General features: G+C 35.7%; 1 protein-coding gene across 6 annotated transcripts in view; it reads right to left on the minus strand.

The window, feature by feature from the left end:
• The window catches only part of LOC127868555 (fidgetin-like protein 1), a 30,867-nt gene extending 20,339 nt beyond the window's left edge, over positions 1–10,528 (minus strand). Inside the window, exons 1-7 of one of the 6 annotated variants that reach the window (XM_052410419.1) lie at positions 10,429–10,503; positions 8,312–8,418; positions 6,663–6,817; positions 5,844–5,929; positions 3,842–3,895; positions 2,213–2,295; positions 1–232 (exon numbers count right to left, since the gene is read on the minus strand). The exon at positions 1–232 is cut by the window's left edge and continues 135 nt beyond it. In XM_052410419.1, the coding sequence (XP_052266379.1) occupies positions 1–232; positions 2,213–2,295; positions 3,842–3,895; positions 5,844–5,929; positions 6,663–6,808 (601 nt within the window). In that variant the 5' untranslated portion in view covers positions 6,809–6,817; positions 8,312–8,418; positions 10,429–10,503. Of the gene's footprint in view, positions 233–2,212; positions 2,296–3,841; positions 3,896–5,843; positions 5,930–6,662; positions 6,840–8,311; positions 8,419–10,270; positions 10,369–10,405 lie in introns of those variants that run through there. The other 5 variants (XM_052410416.1, XM_052410417.1, XM_052410418.1 and 2 more) reach the window with 5 other exon arrangements.
• Positions 10,529–20,523: the final 9,995 nt, after the last annotated feature.

The following is a 20,523-nucleotide window of genomic DNA, read 5'->3' on the forward strand; positions in this document are numbered from 1 at the left end:
CAGGAACTGATCCTTGATGACTGATAATAGGCACAGTGCTCCCAATTGGGTACAGATTCATTAGCGGATTGGCGGCTCCGCTGATGATGGAAGATCCCGTACTGCTTAGTACAGAAATATCAGGCCCTCTTGCAATGAGCTCCTTTTTAATCAGGTTTTCTTTACCTAGGGACGGTCTGCTTGGTAAAGGGTCTGACAGGTTCTTACCACCAAGAGCTGGCTTGTGCAGAATCTGCGGACAGAATGGAGAAAATTTTACATGCATAAATAAGTTAAATTGTGCAACTTGCATGTATGTCACTTGCACATTTTTTCAGCTTTCTCAAGTTTAAAGGAAGTGTTTATTGTAGGAATTGAAACTGCTAACCAGTCATTTGATATTCTTTAAAGGTAGGCAACCAGCTGTAAAAAACAAGAAACCGTCAGAGACGGGTGATGCTCCCCAAAGTTTTTTTTTGGTCACAATATTGCACTATATATTCAGATAAAAGGCAACGTCTTAAGGGCATAGTAGTTGGGGGGACAAAAAAAATTTATAGCAAATTTCAAAGGGCCATAACTCTGTGAAAAATCATCCGACCAGAACCCGCTGATAATATGCACATCTCCTCTTGGTATTGAAGCATCCCATAAAGTTTCATTGAATTACGGTCATTAGTTGCTGAGAAATAGCCCGGACAAGAATTGCACTATATGTACAGTTAATGGAAAATTTCAAAAATTTCAAAGGGCCATAACTCTGTGAAAAATCATCGGACCAGAACCCGCTGATAATATGCACATCTCCTCTTGGTAGTGAAGCTTCCCATAAAGTTTCATTGAATACTGGTCATTAGTTGCTGAGAAATAGCCCAGACAAGAATTGCACTATATGTACAGTTAATGGAAAATTTCAAAGGGCCATAACTCTGTGAAAAATCATCCGCCCAGAATCCGCTAATAATATGCACATCTCCTCTTGGTAGTAAAGCTTCCCATAAAGTTTCATTGATTTCCGGTCATTAGTTGCTGAGAAATAGCCTGGATAAAAATTGTGCACGGACGGAGGGACAGACGCACGGACGGACAGACAGACGAAGCGGCGACTATATGTTCCCCCCAAAATAAATTTTGGGGGAGCATAAAAATTATATTAAAAGAAAGAGTGACCTTAACCTTGACCTGACAGACAACAAATACAATATAAAGATAGTTCTTTAATTTTACATAGTGACCTAGATTTGGACCGAACTTTACCCTATTTCAAACTCGATAGGATATCAAATTTGGACAAATGTTTCTTACCAAGTTTAAAGAAGATTGAGAAAACAAATTACCTCTAGAGTCATCACAAGCTTTTTCTATGATTTGGCCTAGAGTGACATATATATAGACCCCATGTGACCAAGTTTCAAACTCGGCCAAGATATCATTTGGACAAATATTCTGGGCAAGAAAATTTTGCAAAAAATGTGACCACGTGAGTGTTCGCAAGGTTTCACTTAAGCATGATAAAAAAAAATCCCTGTCAACTAGCTGTCATGTTTTTCAATGGCCTTGAACCATTTTGAACTAGGCTAACATATCTGTTGGAAAACAATGCTAATAAACTTTCATGATGATCGGGAAGTAAATGTGACCTCTAAGGTATTCACAAGGTTTTACTATAGCCATATAAGGAAAACAACCCTATCCCTGATGGAATGTTTTTAACAGACTGTAACCATTTTCATAATGAGGTCAGGTGATGTGGGTGTGTTGAAAAGAGTCAAATACATCATCCATTCAAGAATCAAAGCTATGTAGGAATCATTAATTATGTTATACAAGACATGTTGTTTTGGTTAAACTTCATACAGGCAGATGGACAAATAATTTAAGAATAAATGAACAAGCCAATCACTACATGCCTCCTGTTTCATTAGATGCCAGGGCTCTTAATTACAATATCTTGTTGTTTAATCTTGTTTATGAACAAACCCTTTTCAAAGACTTGGACACTCGTATAAGAAAAGAGACCTACAAGCTTTATATCTAGACACGTCTTGTCAAAAGTGTAATGTCTATGTACATTATACATAGGCTTATAGGTGAAGACATTTGTTGAAGGAACACCCCAGTCACATGTCTGTCAAGTTTGGCGAAAAATTGCCACTTGCTTAATTCTTATTATAATCATTACTTTTGCTAGTATGCACAAACATGCTGGTCACATGGTGCTACTACATATTACCTGTGCCCTTCTCAATGCTGCCTGTACACATGGAAGGGTCTTAACTTTGTCCAGTGTAAGACTGCTTTTCCATGCTTGGCTCTCTGCAAATTAAAGGCAACCAGTTCAAATAGAGAGAATGGGACCTTAATAGCTATTAAGTATTTCTGTGTATCTTCATTTGAATGATTACCCATATAGGATTCAAAGATCATGCTTGATAATGGTCATAATTCACCAGATGGCAGTACAGTAATTTCTTATTAAACAGCCAATTTAGAGTGGAATGTATTTTAAAACATAATACTGTAAAATCATTAAATTTCGTGTGGTACAAATTTTCGTGGATTTCGTTGGTCTGTTGAACCACGAATTCAAGTACCAGCGATTATTTATACATTTTAAATCCGAAATCGGTCATTTCCGTATGTCATCCGTATGTATGTCGGTAATCCGAGATATTTGTTTTTTTGTTATAGTTACTTCATTTCAGTACGTCACATTACACTCTATCTTGACTAATTATATTATTTCCGAATTAAAAATGGTGTTGTTATTTTCCACTCATTTGGCGTAAATTATATATGTTTAAACTAAGATGTTTATGATTACTTAGTATGATAAGAACTACGATGTTAATGATTACTTAGTATGAATAACAAGTAGTGGGTTAATATAAAATATCATTTTTTAAGCAGTTTTCAGATTTATCACGTATGTCAATTAGTGCCAATTAAAGTTAAAAGAGACCAGAGAGATAACGGTTTTATTTTGGGGACCTTATTACTCAATTGTTACTACTTGAGGACCGATTGCGCTGAGAATTACAAATATTGTCAAAACAACATTAATGGCAATAAGCGAGCGGGGACCAACAAGTGTGCCACTTTATCGCTCTTATCGACAAGTTAGTCAGTCTTCCCCGAAAATTTGAAATCCACGAAATTACATATCAGCGAATTAGTTGTTTTTTATTTGAAATCCACGAAATTACGTGTCAACAAATTAGTTGTTTTTTATTAAACCACGAAATTTCATACTGACGAATTTCTATACGTTTACAGTAAACAATACATTTACAATAAAAACTCTCTAAACGACCAACTCCCAACGATGACTACTATTATGCAGTCATTCCACTCACTGATCCAACCAACCTGCTGGCCATAATGTCCACTTAAATAAGTTACTAAGTATCAACGAATATGCTCTATATTGACATCCCTATACAGTAACTATCACACGTTACTTGATTGCGAGTTGTGGTTTGATCGGTTTGTGTACAAAGCCATTGTTACTTAATTGACAACAAAAGTATTTGCATCAACTGCGAGGCGTTTTCTTTTTAACCCTTACTTTTTTATTGATAATTAACTAATATATTCGAATCTTTTAAGGATTAATGGGTAACTGTTTGGTACACAGTGAGGCATGTGTGTTAATATTTAATTTTTCTGTCCATCCAAAAAATATGGAATCTTAAGAATTTGAATGTGACAGATTAGAAGAAAGCATTTATAAACACATGATTATAAAGAGGTAAAAAGCCCTGCTAAGCTAACAACAATTGACTGTTTCAAAAATACAACATAAATGATTGTAGGACATAAGCCCCCCAGGACATAAATGTCTAGTAAGTAAAATACCAACCATTTCTGTTGCCACTGCAAATTGCAAGGGCCCCTGCAGCAAAGTTATTCAAACCTGAAATAATACAGTATAAACATGTTTGGCAGGACTCAACTTTAAAGTAAATTTGATTGAGAAATGAAGCTACTTCAATGAACAAGAGATGAGTTTGTCAGAAATACAATGCCTCCAACTGCGCCGCTTTGAAGCCATATATTTGACCTTTGACCTTGAAGGATGACCTTGACCTTTCACCACTAAAAATGTGCAGCTCCATGCGATACACATGCATGCCAAATATGAAGTTGCTATCTTCAATATCGCAGAAGTTATGACCAAGGTAAAGTTTTGGGGCAGGTAGGCAGGCAGGCAGGCAGGCAGGCAGGCAGGCAGGCAGGCAGGCAGGCAGGCAGGCAGGCAGGCAGGCAGGCAGGCAGGCAGGCAGGCAGGCAGGCAGGCAGGCAGGCAGGCAGGCAGGCAGGCAGGCAGGCAGGCAGGCAGGCAGGCAGGCAGGCAGGCAGGCAGGCAGACAGACAGACAGACAGACAGACAGACAGACAGACAGACAGACAGACAGACAGACAGACAGACAGACAGACAGACAGACAGACAGACAGACAGACAGACAGACAGACAGACAGACAGACAGACAGACAGACAGACAGACAGACAGACACAGGCCAAAAACAATATACCCCCCATCATTCGATCCAGGGGCATAAAAAATACACAACTTCTTCTTGATCAACTAACAGTAAACAAAGAAATTAATGTTCCATCTTAAATATCACTCATTATAACATTCTAGTCACATCCAAATGTACATTATTCTGATACTCTAGGCAATTTTGAACCAGACACATAATAACGCTTAATAACTATATTGTATTTTAAGGGTTTGAACACTTAATTTTTTAATCCTCACACAGAAAATAGAAAGGTAGATTACTTTGCCATGTTCATAAAGTAAGCTTTTGACAAGGTACCCATTAAAGCCACTCACCTTGAAACGAAGTACATGTTAATCAATACATATCAGTGATTTTTTTGCTTTTATTTTTTAACAGCCTGTGCCATTTGAATTGGGAAAATTAGCGCGATAAACCATGAAATTGGGAAAAATAGTGTGATAAACCATGAAATTGGGAAAAATGAAGCATTATAAATATGATTACCGTTATAAGTAACAGAATTAAAATTGTTTTTAAGTGCATGTTCAGGGGGTTTTCTAGCCAATTTGGGAAAAGGAGTCTGGTAAAATTGGGATTGTTCTTATTGATAAAAGTGGCAAATTTGGGAATTATTTATCGAAAAAAAGGACTTAATTAATGTTATATATTTTGTAGGATGTTTAAATAAAAAGTTAAGATCTAGAGCTAAGAAAGCATAAGCCATAAGAGACTTTGTTCTTAAAAAAAATAAAAAAAATAAATTTGGGCGTTTTGGGGAAATTTTGGTCAGCTTTTTGGGAAAAAACGTTGATTTTTGCGATTGGAAAGCAGCCAAAAATCGGCGGTAATTTTTAGCAAAAAAAATCAATGATACATATAGATGCAATTTGAAAGTGTGCAAAATTGTCATTAAATCTATAGCCTAGTAAGCAAGTAATTTATTAATTTATTAGAATTTTAAAACCGAAAGTAGGATTTCTTTACGTATACATACATTTCGACCAACGCGATTATTTTTCAGTTTAAGCGCAAAAAAGACAAATTTCTATCTTGAAACCACCAGATATATTGAGATAGATAAAATTAAATGTATAGCCTAGTTAGCAAGTAATTTATTATTTTTCAAACGGTTGCACATCTAAAACGAAAGTAGGATTTATAGACGTATACGTCCATTTCGACAAACGCGATTATTTTTTAAGTTTTAAAGCGCAAAAAAACAGATTTCTACCTTGTAACCACCAGATATATTCAAATTGGCATAGATTAAATATGTTTCTTATTTATACTTAAATTTACTACGCCATGTATTGCATTTCAAGGTGTGTGGCTTTAATTAAACAAGTTTCCACCTGTTTGTTCATCAAAAGTGTCCACAATGTTGGTGTATTGATCTTCATACTCTTGTTGTAAATGAGATACCTCTGACTGCTCCAGACTTAAAATGGAAAAACATCCTTCCAATAACAGGTTCAAATATTTGAGTTGTGTCACACAAAAATGATTAACAGTTGTATGCCATATAGATGTACATCAGCACAGTCTTGACAGGAGCTACCATTTCCCCTAATGAGAACACAAAATCCTGCTTGACTTTATAGCGGAGAGCACAGCACCTGACCAGACTGAACTATTGTGCAGGCTTGTCTAGAGCTATGCTAACTCCATATGGTATAATTATCCTATGATGTGGCTCATTTAGACATACAAGCACACTAGTACAGCTGTGAATCAATAGTACAGCTGCCAACCAATAGTACAGCTGCTAACCAATAGTACAGCTGCCAATCAATAGACCAGCTGCCAATCAATAAAACAGCAGCCAATCAATAGAACACCTGCCAATCAATAGTACAGCTGCCAATCAATAGTACAGCCGCCAATCAATTGTATGCACAATACATGCAGTCACAATTGAACATTAGGTTGGGTACACATAACATACCCATTATGTTACCTTCTACTCGTTTAGAGCATAAAATTACATTATGATGCTGCATGTAAATGATTGGTTTTATTTATTGAAAAGATCAGTAAGAATTTTCAATAATTTGTCATTTTCATGCTGTAAATTATAAGTAATTACTTTTACCTTTTCAATGTTGGTTTTACACAACATTATTCCAACATACATTTCAATGTCATGTAATTGTAATCTACTATTTACTTACATGTCAGAATCCTTGGAACACTGCAAATTGGTTATGATGTTTCTCAAAATATCTGCCTTTTCACTTGGTGTTCCATTTTCTAACTTTGGGTTTAATACCAGATTCTGATGTCTGGCCAGGACATATTCTTTGGATAATGAATCCATGTTTCCAAGCTAAAAATGGTTCTAATACATACTACAAGTATTTCAAGCAGCATTTTTTTTATGATTTTATTGCCATTATTGGTTCTTAATATTAAGTATAATAAGTACCGGTAATCTTCCTTGCCCAAATCCAATTCCAAAGTTCCCAACTGATTGTTTGATTTTCAGATGATTGGAAACAGAATGTGAAAGATGTCATAACCTTTTTTCAGAAAATTCTTTTTATGAAGAGTTATTCATCCAACCAATGCAAAAGATCCAACCAATGCAAGAGACATCGGACATTTCCAATAAAATTTTATGAGGTCCGGTATTATTCCCGAAACTCTTGTCTGACAAAAAACAAAATATGAACAACTTAGTCTGCCTGATAATGAAAATGGAACTAGGAACAAAAGATGTGTTCCTCAGAAACACAATGCCCCCTTAATGCGCCGCTTTGAAATAAAATTTCTATTTATCATTTGGTAGGTATAGAAATCATCTCCCTTTAAAGCTTATTACTTCCCTTGGATTTTTTCCAATCCAACCAGGGGGAGGGGTCTGTAGACAGTCAAAAATGACCAAGTCAGACATCACTGACAACCAAGGCCTGTGGTTTATCAAAGAGATCATAGCCAGAGTTCATCATTTATCTATGGACATAAGTCCACAGGTATGTAATGAACCCTACCATTCACAAATTAGTACAGGAAAGAAATGATAATTATATGATTTAAAAAAAACTTTGACAAATCAATCATTTGAGTTATAAATAATCAAAATAGAAAATCTGTACAGTAACTGTGAAAAGAACTTAAATTCTTGGTAAGGATATATATAATCCGAGATTTATAATTATATAAATTACTTCCCTCCAAAATAATTGTCTCTAACAAATCTCTATTTTTAGTAGCAAATAATTAAAAGCCACTACCGTGACTGTAGATTCACCACTCAAAATGTGCAGCTCCATGAGATACACATGCATGCCAAATATCAAGTTGCTATGTTCTATATTGAATAATTATCTCCTTTTAAAGCTTATTACTTCCCTTGGATTTGTATTTTTGACCTTAGACCTTGAAGGATGACCTTGACCTTTTACCACGATGTGTTTGTCAAAAACACAATGCCGCCTACTGCGCCGCTTTGATTTATTTAACAAAAATATATTAATTTGCAGGTCAGATAATTATGCCCATTTAAAGCTTATTACTTCCCATGGATTTGCTTTTTCGACCCCGTGACCTAGTTTTTCACCCGGCATGACCCATATTCGAACTTGACCTAGATATTGTCTAGATACAACTTCTGACCAAGTTTCGTAAAGATCAGATGAAACCTACTTGAATTAGAGAGCGGACACGAAAAGTTAACAGACAGACTGAAAGACAGTGCAAAAACTATATACCCCCTTTTCTTCGAAAGGGGGCATAAACAGTAAACATTACCAACTAGTTTATCATTAGTTAATGTTTATTTTACTTTAATAGATAAAAGATTAGGAAAAACAGATTTTACCAAACAGTTGAAATCTCTATATTTGCTGGTGACATAACAAACTCCAAAATATATTCTTTATCTTAGATCCAGTAAAATATTGCACCTTGTTTCCCAAAGTTTCTTCACTTTTAATTGAAAGTATAACCATATTTTTAAAGGGAACAGGTTTAAAATTAGTTCCTATCTTATTGCATTTACAATTATTGAACAATGTAAACTTCATTATGATGTGTTCTATTGTTTGGTTCAAGACGAATAAGATCCAGTAAAATCTGGTGAGGCCCGGGAAATTAATAAAGTTATCAGACCTCATGTCCTGTAAGGTTTTTGTTTCTTTCCACAGGACTCAGCCTACGTTCAAATTTGATGGAGAAGTGACTTCTCCCTCACCTGAAATTAGGGAGAAGTAAGGAAACTTAAAAGAGAAGTGGTTCCTGTAAAGCGTTAAATCAACTCCTAACTAATTGTGTTTCCCATATTACACCATGCCCATCATCATTAATCTGACTCACACTTGGCAGTTGGGGTGAAAACATTAACAAATACAAACACTCTTAAGTGTTAATGTTGTGTTATTATTGTATATAACTGAATTTAATTAATACATTATCTGTCAATATCAGGCTCAAGGTAAATCACAAAAGGAGGAGAAGTCACTTCTCTTTCATTCAATTAGAGGGAGAAATTCATCTGTCAAGGGAGAAGTTATCTCCCACTTCTCCCTCATGGCTGAGCCCTGTTCCAATGGGCTGATTGATTTTGTCAATTGTAATAAATGAGTCATTTGAAGTTTTTCTCAATACATGCTGTATTTACTCTAACTTTTCAAATTCCTTGGTCTGGATCATTGTCCCACCGTGGTAGAAAAATGCCTGTTATGCCTATTCTGGTTAATGTTTTTGCAAGTTTTCTGTTGCATGATCACTTTGCATTGGACTTGTGCTTACAGGCCATTTATTTTTCCTGTAGTACAAAGTTTTCTGCGATTTTTGATGCCAAGGTGTTGCAAATATGTTGAAAATTGATGGAGTGGAGAGAATAGAATATATGCTGGTATTCCGAGATTAGCATTTCAAGGGTCTAAGTCACATACCCTGTTCAATATAAAAGTAACAATTTTTTCCAACTTCTTTTTGTTTGTGTTATTGTGTATAAAAATGGAACATTTTGATGGTTTTTGGAGGGGGCAGCAGCTGGGGGGGAGGGGATAGCAGCTATCCCTTATTCTCATAGTATGGACCCTCCTCATTGTCTCATGCCTTTAACGAAAAACCCTCAAGTGCTGGAAAGTTAATGTCTTTTCAATTTTTAGAGGTTATAATTTATTTGATGGTTATCCATGACTATTACAACGATCATTTTATGTCTATTTGACTCCTCCAAATTTCAGTCCAGGGGTCATTGACTCCTGGTTTTTCAAATCTATAGAAATCCCTGATACTATTACTATTTTTAGACCAAGCACATGCGCATAGAAATTAGAAACAAATCTCAGCAACAAATCAGAAGGACAGATTTTTGATAGAAGTCTAAAAAAATGCTGTAAAGTTTTACGACACTGCAGAAAATCATTAATATTCATGACATCTTGACCAATGGAAACAAGTCATTTCTGCGGGAAGCTCTCCTTCGCGTCTCAAAATAGCGATGAATCATGTGAATGATCCGCGTTTATTTATACAAAACATATAACTTTAATTAAGTCCTTTTTGTCGATAAAAATTCCCAAATTGGCCACTTTTATCAATTAAAACAATCCCAATTTGACCAGTCTCCTTTTCCCAAAATGGATAGAAAAACCCTGAACATGCACTTAAAAACAAATTTAATTCTATTACTTATAATCATATTTATAATGCTTATTTTTTCCCAATTTCATGGTTTAACGCACTATTTTTTCCAATTTCATGGTTTATCGCGCTAATTTTCCCAATTCAAAAGGCACAGGCTATAAAAAATTAAAGCAAAAAAAATCACTGGCTGATTGCATGTGTCGATCATCGATGTGATTGTGAGCAAAGCATGAATCTGTCTGTCACAGTCTGAAGGTAAAGTGGACTCGGATTCGCTTTTATTATATTCCGCTACCCTGACAAAAATATTACAACGTACTAAAGTGTGGTAACGATAATAACCAAATTATTTTAGTCGCCAAACACGAATAGTTAATGAAATTGCTATGCTCTTCTTCGGGATTCCTATTTCCCGCTGTTTTTTCTGTTGAGAGTATTCGTGTTATACAAATATACCCAAAGAAAAAAAATAATGCTATTGTCAGGATACATTCCACTCCGTAACACTCTATTAACCGGGGTACATGTAAGTAGTACCCGAGCCGACAATGAAGTCATTATACACTGTATCAAATAAGCATTTATATATCTTCTATTTAAGGATAAGGTCGCCGTGGTGTAATGGATATGGTGTCCGCCTAGCAACCGGGAGGTCACGGGTTCGATCCCCACCGTGGGAGCGTTCTTTAGATCTCCCCCAAAGACACCAAGTACTGGTTCTAGGCCCAGGAAACGGACTCGAGAGCATTAGGCTTTCGATGCAATCGAGCTAAAATAAATAGGTTTAAACTATTTAAGGTTCATAGTGACCAAACTAAGTCAATACTGGTACATGCCAACCGAGTATTTATAATTAAAGATCGAATGACAACGGCTAACAATAACTAAATCTCTGATCGTGATCACCCAATTATTTAATTCCTTCACGATTCGACTCAAAGTTTCAGATTCGATATGCGACATTTGAATTTGAAACATTAATGTATTTATTAAATAATAATTCAACATATTTCATGTTTATTGCAGTAGCATTAACGTTGTATTAACTATATATATATTTGCTTCTACGGTATTTGTTAACATTCAATCGTTAACAATACGTCGGTTGTTGTTTGTATTTTTAAATGGATTTGACATTCTGTATCGAATATGAAAATGTATGAATTTATATTATAAACTAATAACACATATTTAAGATTGTTAGTACGAATGTGTTGTTATGCACAATACGGTAGCCGGTGATATACTCCCTTACAAACAACCACTGAATTCCAGCAAAATATCGTAGTACGCTATACATTTAACATCAATTATGGTAAAAACATTTAAGGTACAAAAAAACGCTAACAAAGTGGAAGGTTACAACTTTGTATTCACGTAAGTACACTAGCTACGAGCGAATAAAACTCTGCAATCATACCGAACAATGTAATGAACAACAAAAAACGCTCGACACCGTCGAAGGTAACAACGTTTTGTTCACGTCTGGTACTCTACGAGGGTATAATACTAAATTTGCTTTCAGAGAGACATTCATAAAGGCGCATATTATGTCTGTAGGCGAGGTAAGTCACACTACATACATGTGTGTGAGATCTGTACACAGTACTTATAAAGGGTATGAACTTCATGCGCAGGATATTGTGTGATTAGATTTTCATTCAAAGTTTACATACATTTTATTAGACATTCTTGTGGTAGATAGCTCACACAAAAATCAACCAATAATTTAAATAATAACTTTTGGCGACCGAAAGTTGTTTTGCTGCATGAGTTGGAAAAAGGAGTCGGATATGATGCATTGAGAACACATGTAAGCGTGTTACCGGTATACACCGAAGATATCAATCTGCGTGGTTTGCTCGTTTGTTTTGGATTTGACCTTAACACATGCCATTTTCAATGAATACATAAAAAATACGCATATATGCATACCGGTATACCTGAACACACGATACGTAAATAAATATTTACATTATCTTGGATAACAATACAAGAGAACGCACGAACATTCACACGCAAAAATCTAAATATCAGAATAGTTTCTGTTCGGCTCATTGTCGGACGCAGAATTACCGGTAGGTTGTTTTGGTTGAAATTTCGACGGACGAATTGTTGCTCCGTTGATCTTCTGTCCTTTGCTCGCTAGAGTATCTATGTTTGGAAGACTATACTGCGCGGTCTTCTTGTCACCTCGCTGTGTCATTCTCGAAGAACCCGAAGATTCACGAGTGCTATCCGAGTCTGTACTTGACCCAGTTATAGAAAATCGGAGGTTTTTCCTCAGCTGCTTCCACTTTCGGACGTTCGCCCCTTTTCCTAAAGAAAGCAATTTAATTTAAAAGTGTACCGCTATGACATTTCTCGCGCCACTGATCGTAGGTCAAGCTCAAACATAAATTGTGTGATTGTATAGCTATATCACAGAAATATCTAGATTAAAACACGCACCAGAAAAAAGAAATGAACAATGAAATATTCGTTTGTAACAACATTTTGTGACAAATCAGTTAATAATACGCAAAATAATATGATACAGGGTGTTAATTGTGAATAAAAATGAATTTTAGTAATAGCAAATTAATTAGCACCAGTATTATCATAATAAGATCTACTATAGACCTACCTCTCATCGGCGGAGTGTTCTCTTCCCTTTCTGGCTCAACAGGCTCTTCGAACTTGTCAGCAGTCTTCCTGTAAGAGGCGGACATCTGTTCCTGCTTCATGCCGTAGATAGTGGTCAGGTCCGTCATGGGCGGGCTGAGTTTCACCGCATTCCCGTCGACTATGGTACTCGCTACGGAGTCCTCTTCCGAATCTTCACCGCTCGACTCCACGACATGGTTTTCAAAAGATGCAAGTAAGGACGAACGAATCCTGGGGGTGTCTTTATGGCGATATTTATTTGGGTTCATCAATGGCTTCCTAGTACCGTTTTCGTTCAAAGTAACATTCCGGTTTTTATCACATCTTTGCCGTAATGGTTTTGCGTTGATCTTCAAAGATGCGCCTAAAATGTCATCACTTTCGGAAGAAGAACTTTCCGCATCGGAGTCAAACGCCATGGCACCAAAATATTCTCGCCGATTGTCAATGACTGGACATTCTACGGGATTTGTTTTCGCAATCGGTGGAAACTGCGACAGTTTTTGCTTTGTTTGAGCTATCTTCACTTTCGAACGATCACGCAAACTCGAAACAGCCCACTTGTCTCGTTTTGATATTTCATAGTTTGTTTCACTGAGACCAATATTTGCGCTGCCCTCGTATATCAAAATGCTTTGACATATGTCATAACCTCGGCGCTGAGCTTGCATGAGCGGTGTCGTACTGCTGTAGTCCGCCGTATCAACTGATAAGCCATATTTTGTCAACACCGACACCATCAGCTTCACTGTTGCCGCATTCCCAGAAGAAACGGCATGAAACAAGGCCGTTTGTCCGTTGATATCAACCCTGTTGTAATCCAAATCAATATCGGCGTATTCAAGTAAGAGCGACACGTCACTGTCACTTCCGCACGAGCATGCCCACATGAGAGCGTTACGTCCAACGACATCAACTTTGCTGACGACGGCTCCCCTTTTCAGTAACGTTCTAATGATTTTATCTCTGCTGCGAGCATTCTCGATAAATGTTGCCTTTATAAGGGGCGTCTGGCCGCAATCGTCCTGCTCCTCGATGGAGGATCCCAGTTCCAACAGCAGACGAACCTGCCGCGACCGTCCCGCACTAACCGCCTTCAGTAGCGCATTTGGGCCCGACATATCTTATTTAATTATCAGATGACCCGTATTCAACCGAACGTTAGCTTCTAAGTAACTCGAACGATCGAACTTTTTGAATATATAGTGATTTTTTATATAATAGACGGCTGTTTTTCGAGGCGCTATAAATAGAAATGTATCAGAAACAAGCTGCGTTATATCGTGTTTGATCTAGGTATCGAGGCACGCAACACTGCGAACAACAACGTGACATACTGGTGTTCCCACAAAATGAACCGTTATAATCATAATCAAATATATATGAAACTGTTATTTGATTTTTACATAATGTTAAAATGATTTCACAGTTTGCAGTTTCATCAGAAATAATTTGCAAAATAATTGTTGAATATAAGTTTACCATGCAGGTAAATTATGTGTATTGACATTTTGGAATTTTTTATAATAGAACACATATATTAATCTACATTAAGCAACAGGCATTCCTCAGAAATTAAGCATTTGCAAAATGCGTTAAAATATATTTGGGCTATAAACAGCTTAGGTTGTATATGGTATGCATGGGGTCAAGTTTGATGTCGCTCTAACTTACAGTAGAAAACATCCCGCTTTTTACCGAAAACAAATTGAGCTATTGTTATGCAACTACGTACATCGATGAGTTCTATCAACGCTTAATTTGAGATCGCATAAAAGATCAAGGTCATTGTAACTAAATATAGACAAATTGTTTCCTCTCAGTAACTCAATAATAAATTGAGCTATTGTATTGAAACTAAGTACAGTAATGCCTTATATCCGGGTTTAGCATGGTGTACGTGGGGTCAAGGTCAAGGACACTGTTAGTATGTATTAAAGAATTGTTTGTAATTACTTGAACAAACATGAGCAAATGGAGTGAAACAACTTGATACATATATTTTGCATAACCAGATATGGGTGTGATCAGGGAAGATGTAATTTTAACTAAATATAGAAACATATTTTGGCTTAATATCTCTATTTAAACAAATTTAGCAATTTTTAATTCAAGTATATAATTTATTGTTAAACAATAGTATGTTGGTTTGAATATTGGCACATTGGATCAAGCTCAATCGCCATGGTCCCACTTGGTAAATACCATCGTCGGATACCCACGGCTGCTGATTACGCCCCGCTCATTATAGGTATGGAGAGTAACGCAATGAGTTGACCGGATGTGTCCGACGATGGGTAAATACAGAAATAAGTTTTTCACTCACTATCAAGGTTTATGAGTTTCATAGAATATTGTGCAAATGGAGAAAGCCCTCAGTATAACTAGATAGCTTAAAAGGACTTCACATATTTTGTCATGGTTTGACATTTGTAAAAAATCGTCAAAATATTCATATAATGGACATTTTAAAGCATGGTAAATGTTCAATATTATTGTTTCTTCGCAAATAACATAACTACAACCAACAAAAATAAGCAAACCGTGAACAGGTCTATAAAAAAGTGGAAACTCTGACGAAAAAAAAACGTCCAGAAAGCAATCCTACGTTAGCTCGTGATTTTTTGTTTAAACAATTAACGACACACACTGGCAGGATTAAGCTTAATTAAAATGGGTTCATTTTGTGAGCATAGTCAATTTGCGTTATGTTGCAGATAATAAATGCATCAAGTGCACAATTTGACAAATAAATAATACTGATTCCAACCACTATACTAATATCTGTGCTTCTTTCAACATGGGTTTTTACAAAGGGGCAATAAAGCCTGCGATATATTGTTGACCTACACTATAAGAACATGCCAGACTGTTAACCATGTTATTGAAATGTTGAAAATATGGATGGTATCGCTTATGATCAGTGTTTTGAGTTAATCCACGCCAGAACCTTAACAGGACACAACTCGAATGTTTTCATTTTGACGTTCAGTTTAAGATTGTTCTTTTTTACCATTTACTAAATTGTAATAGAACAATATTAAAAGAATCCTTATTTTTTTAGTTACTATAGCCCATTGGGTCATTGTCGACCTGAAATGGCCCAATAGTCACCCGGGGATGCCTAGAAGCCGATTCATGTCACCCTGGGTTAGACTTCAAGCCGACGCTATTTAACCCCGGGTGACTAGAATCGGCTTTATGACCGAATGAGCGATATAAAAGCGTTAAAGGGGCCTTTTCACAGATTTTGGCATGTTTTAAAGTTTGTCATTTAATGCTTTATATTGATAAATGTAAACATTAAATTTTAAAAGCTGCCAGTAAAAAAATCAAAAATAAATTTTAATCAAAGCGCTGAAGGCACTGAAGATGTTCGCTATTGCATAATTTAACACGCAATTCATTTTTAAAAATCAATCGAACGTTTGAAATGAACACACGCCATTCAACTTTATAAAGTGTGTGTCATAGCGCACGGGTCGAGTTTTGTGTGCACTTTTTATCATCCTTATTATTTCATAGAAATAACTTAGACAAAATAAAAACATGCTTTTTGGACGTTCTGAAAGCATAGAATGTATGATGAAAATGGTAATGAGAACTTAATATAAAGAAAATTTGCAGTCACCATCATACTAAAGGAATAGTTTTTCTAATATCAAATAACTATCTCACCAAGAATATAAATTCGTAATGAAAGTTCCGTGTACAAAACTTTTGATTTTTGACACCATATACAAATTCAAAATATACAATAATCTTCGTATCTTGTATATGGAGGAATAAAAGTATATAAACATTGCTGTTTATGCTTTACTTGTTACCCGAGCAGTTCACACGGTGTCAACAACGCTGACATAAACATAGGTATAGAGCACTAATGCGCTTTTAGGCGTAGCTGTTTTAATCAGTTTTCAGCTTAGTGACTTTTACATAACGCCAACAGACACGCATGAATATTTTCGAATATTTAATAAGCTGATTCGAGATACAACCTCTGAATTTTTGCTACATCACTGCGTATGTGCTCAATTCAACGGATGTAGCACTGTTCAGTGTAAGGAATTCCGGACTTCTCTCTGTATGCTCAAACGACACAAATTGTGGCCCTGTTACAATTACGCGTTACAATCCATCTCGCAGAATTTCACTTTCGCCTCCAAGATGAGAAAACAATCATTAGCGAAATAGTATAGTGTCATGATAAGAGAAAATCGTTTAATTATCATACCACAATGTTTGCCGTACTTGGTTAGCACGTCTGGAAATAATTCCTTAAGGTAGCGCACCTCTAATGGGCACATATCCAAATATAACCTAATTAATTATTTTCTTAATCAGCATCATTTCACTGAACTACATGCAAATTTGTAGGTAGGCTTTCCATACTTTTTAAAAAAATATACCGATTTTTTCAAAACCACCCCCACGCTCGGCTTTTGTCCAGTTTATTTTCACCCCTGGGGTATATAAAAGTTCCATAATTCATTCAAATTTCCAAATATGGGCATGCAGTTGGTGTGTACAGATGCTGTAAAGGTGTTTAAAGTTTAAACAAGATGAAATAAGTATTCTTTTACAGACATTTATTTTTTACAATTTTTTATCTATGGAAGAGCGCCATGAAATGTAAGTGATTTCAGCCAAGTAAAAATTGGGTCGGTTAAAAACAAAGTGTCATAAAATTCAAATTGTATCATTTAAGTCATATTTTAAACTTAGTTTTTATAGAAACACTATACATGTATACAGCAAAAATACCAAGAAATAGACAGATTTACCGTTTACTTTTTGAAATAAAAATAAAAATGCAACATGCATGGTTCGTATTTTCAACAGTAAATCACCCAATTTTGCCATAACGTTGTTTTAATTTTAAAAATTGAAGAATGTGCATAAAAATTGCAACATATTTGACAATAAATAAAGCTTATATGCCATATTAAATCAAATTACGTTAGAAAATAAATAAAACACGTCGCAAAAAAAGTATACGTCGTCGGCAGTTTTCGAACCTGCGCGGGAATATCCCAATAGATTTCTAGTATATCGCCTTAACCACTAGGCTACGGCACCTAATAGTAGGCCATTCAACCTTCAAGAAATCGCGGGAAATCATTAGAGGTGCGCTACCTTAATGTGTGGATAGGCTGCCATTATTAACAAGTTTGCTATTTTGAATTCAATTTTGTATCAAAAAGCATTGTTCTTAAATGTGGCATTTTCATTTCGCAATGAGATTTGTAATGACCCTCGTCATGCGAAAATTAGTCTTATTCCATATGCGCCCATCATATAAATAGCCCACTCAGCTATCTCTCCTTCTGGTAAGGAGAAACATAACATATTGAGTGATTTTATAGCGAACAGCATCGCCTATGGCCTGACTGCGCAAAAGCACATGTTGGGTTTAACAAACGCTTGCCGAAACGCATAAGACCCATTTTCGCATGACAGCGCTATTGACGTGTGATTTAAATGTGTCGAAAGAAAATTGCGTTTAAATCAAATATCAACATACGATATATTTCGATAGTGAAGAAAGATACTCATAACAAGGCATATAAGGACACATATGAAGTGCTCTCCCGTAGTATATTTTTATCTACTCACACTAATGTGTGGTTTGACAATGCTAACACGCATTTCATGCGATGAATATGCAACTTAAAAGTGAAAAACACAACACAATAGTTTAACTTTTGTTTAATTGTATTTATTCATTTAGAAAAGTAAATTGCAAACTTATTTCAAAGTCAGCGTATACGCCGACTACATTTTTAAAAGATATTTATTGTTATAAATATATTTAATATAATATATTTAGTTGTTTTCGGTTTTTGCGAGTATAAAGCATTTTCGAGATTGCCTATAGTATGCCTGTAGTAATTGATGAACTCATAATATCCAACTGTCTATGTATTGACAACTGTGAATTGCGTTGTTAGCACCCGAAAAGATCGCCGCTATCTGTTGAGAACCAAAGAACATTTTCCAGAAATACCCGCTGTAGTAGCATGAACGAGGTTACGAAACAGGTCATTCGTATTATTATTATAAATTGTTTGTTATATTCGGGTTAAACGATTATGAAACATTTTTTTGTTTTTGTCTTTCGTATCGCTGAAGTTATTGTTGAACTTATGTTCAACGTTTTATAAACGTTTTATAAATTGAGAATATAAATAAGCGTTAACTTTTTCCCGAATCTATTAATAGACTCAATTTACGAATGACCTGTACTACGTCATTGAGGTGCATGTGAGAGCGTAACATTTTGCGTTGTTATCGCCCGTGGACTTTCCTTTGTTTATCGACAGGCGCATCTATTAATAGCCTCATTTTATGAATGGACTTAGCAAAAATACTACGTCATGAAGACGCTGCAGAAAGTGGACTATTTTATTCATTCAGAAGCAATCTCCTCCGCGACACGTACAATACGATCATTGTTTATGGATTCTTTTCTATAAAAGCACCGTTCGAAACTATTACATTTAACACGATATTAATATCATGTTTCTATTTGTGAATGAATATAATTGGAGAACTCAAACCTCTTGCATAAATTATACAACTCTTTCTTGCGCGGATACGCGTAGTAAGCGGGTATTGGGCTCCTAGTAGCTAAGGCGTATCGACCTGAATTTTAGACTAACCACCTAAGACGGTCGCTAAGCGACCATCTAAAAAGGGAAAAAAAGTAGCCCGCATCAAGGCTCGAACCAGTGACCCCCGGAATCCTGAAGTCAAAACGCATAAGCCAACTGAGCTATCCTGCCAAGCATACATACGATGCGTATTGTATACGTTAAATAAGCAAATTCGTAGTTTCACAAATTTAAACAACAGAACTCTCCAAATCATTCAATCGTTTCGCGTTGCAACGCTTTATAATTTTTAGGTTTTTAAATCGTCAAAAGATGCATATAATGGCTATATTGCGAATTTGCAATATATTTGCGAATATGAAACAATATTTTTCAATTTTGTCAATTTACCAAACCGTGAAAATCTCTTTAAAAAGCCCATAAAAACATGATCACAGTTTGACAAAGTAACAATTAAAACAAACGATTGTCATAGATTAAAAAACAACAACATAGGTTCAAACAAGCAAAACAACAGTCCTGAATAAGACAAATGTTATAATTAAGTGTTTATTTATGAAGACAAAATCATCGTTCGGAATTGTAAGTTTAATAATAATACGTGTGGTACTCTTTCATCGAGAACAACTGAACAAGGGAATTGATTACCTAGCATTTAAACTTCCCATTACCAAATACAAGTAGATTGTACGGTTTAGTGGTAGTGCGTTCGCTTTTGCTTTAAGAACCCTAGGGTTGGCACATTTTTAGGCATAACTGTTTTACCCAGCTTTTCACCTTAAAGGGATCTTTTCACGCTTTGGTAAATTGACAAAATTGAAAAAAGTTGTTTCAGATTCGCAAATTTTCGTTTTAGTTATGATATTTGTGAGGAAACAGTAATACTGAACATTTACCATGGTCTAATATAGCCATTATATGCATCTTTTGACGATTTTAAAACCTAAAAATTATAAAGCGTTGCAACGCGAAACGATTGAATAATTTGGAGAGTTCTGTTTTTGTCGTTAAATTTTGTGAAACTACGAAGATTGCTTATATAAGGTATAAAATACGTAAAGTATGTGTACTCGGCGGAAAAGCTCAGTAGGCTAAGGCGTTTTTACTTCAGGACTCTGGCAGGACTCCAGGGGTCACTGGTTCGAAACCTGGACCTGGCAATGTTCTTTTCCTTTTT

The sequence above is a fragment of the Dreissena polymorpha genome, chromosome 2, assembly GCF_020536995.1.
Source record: "Dreissena polymorpha isolate Duluth1 chromosome 2, UMN_Dpol_1.0, whole genome shotgun sequence".
Lineage (NCBI taxonomy): Eukaryota > Metazoa > Mollusca > Bivalvia > Myida > Dreissenidae > Dreissena > Dreissena polymorpha.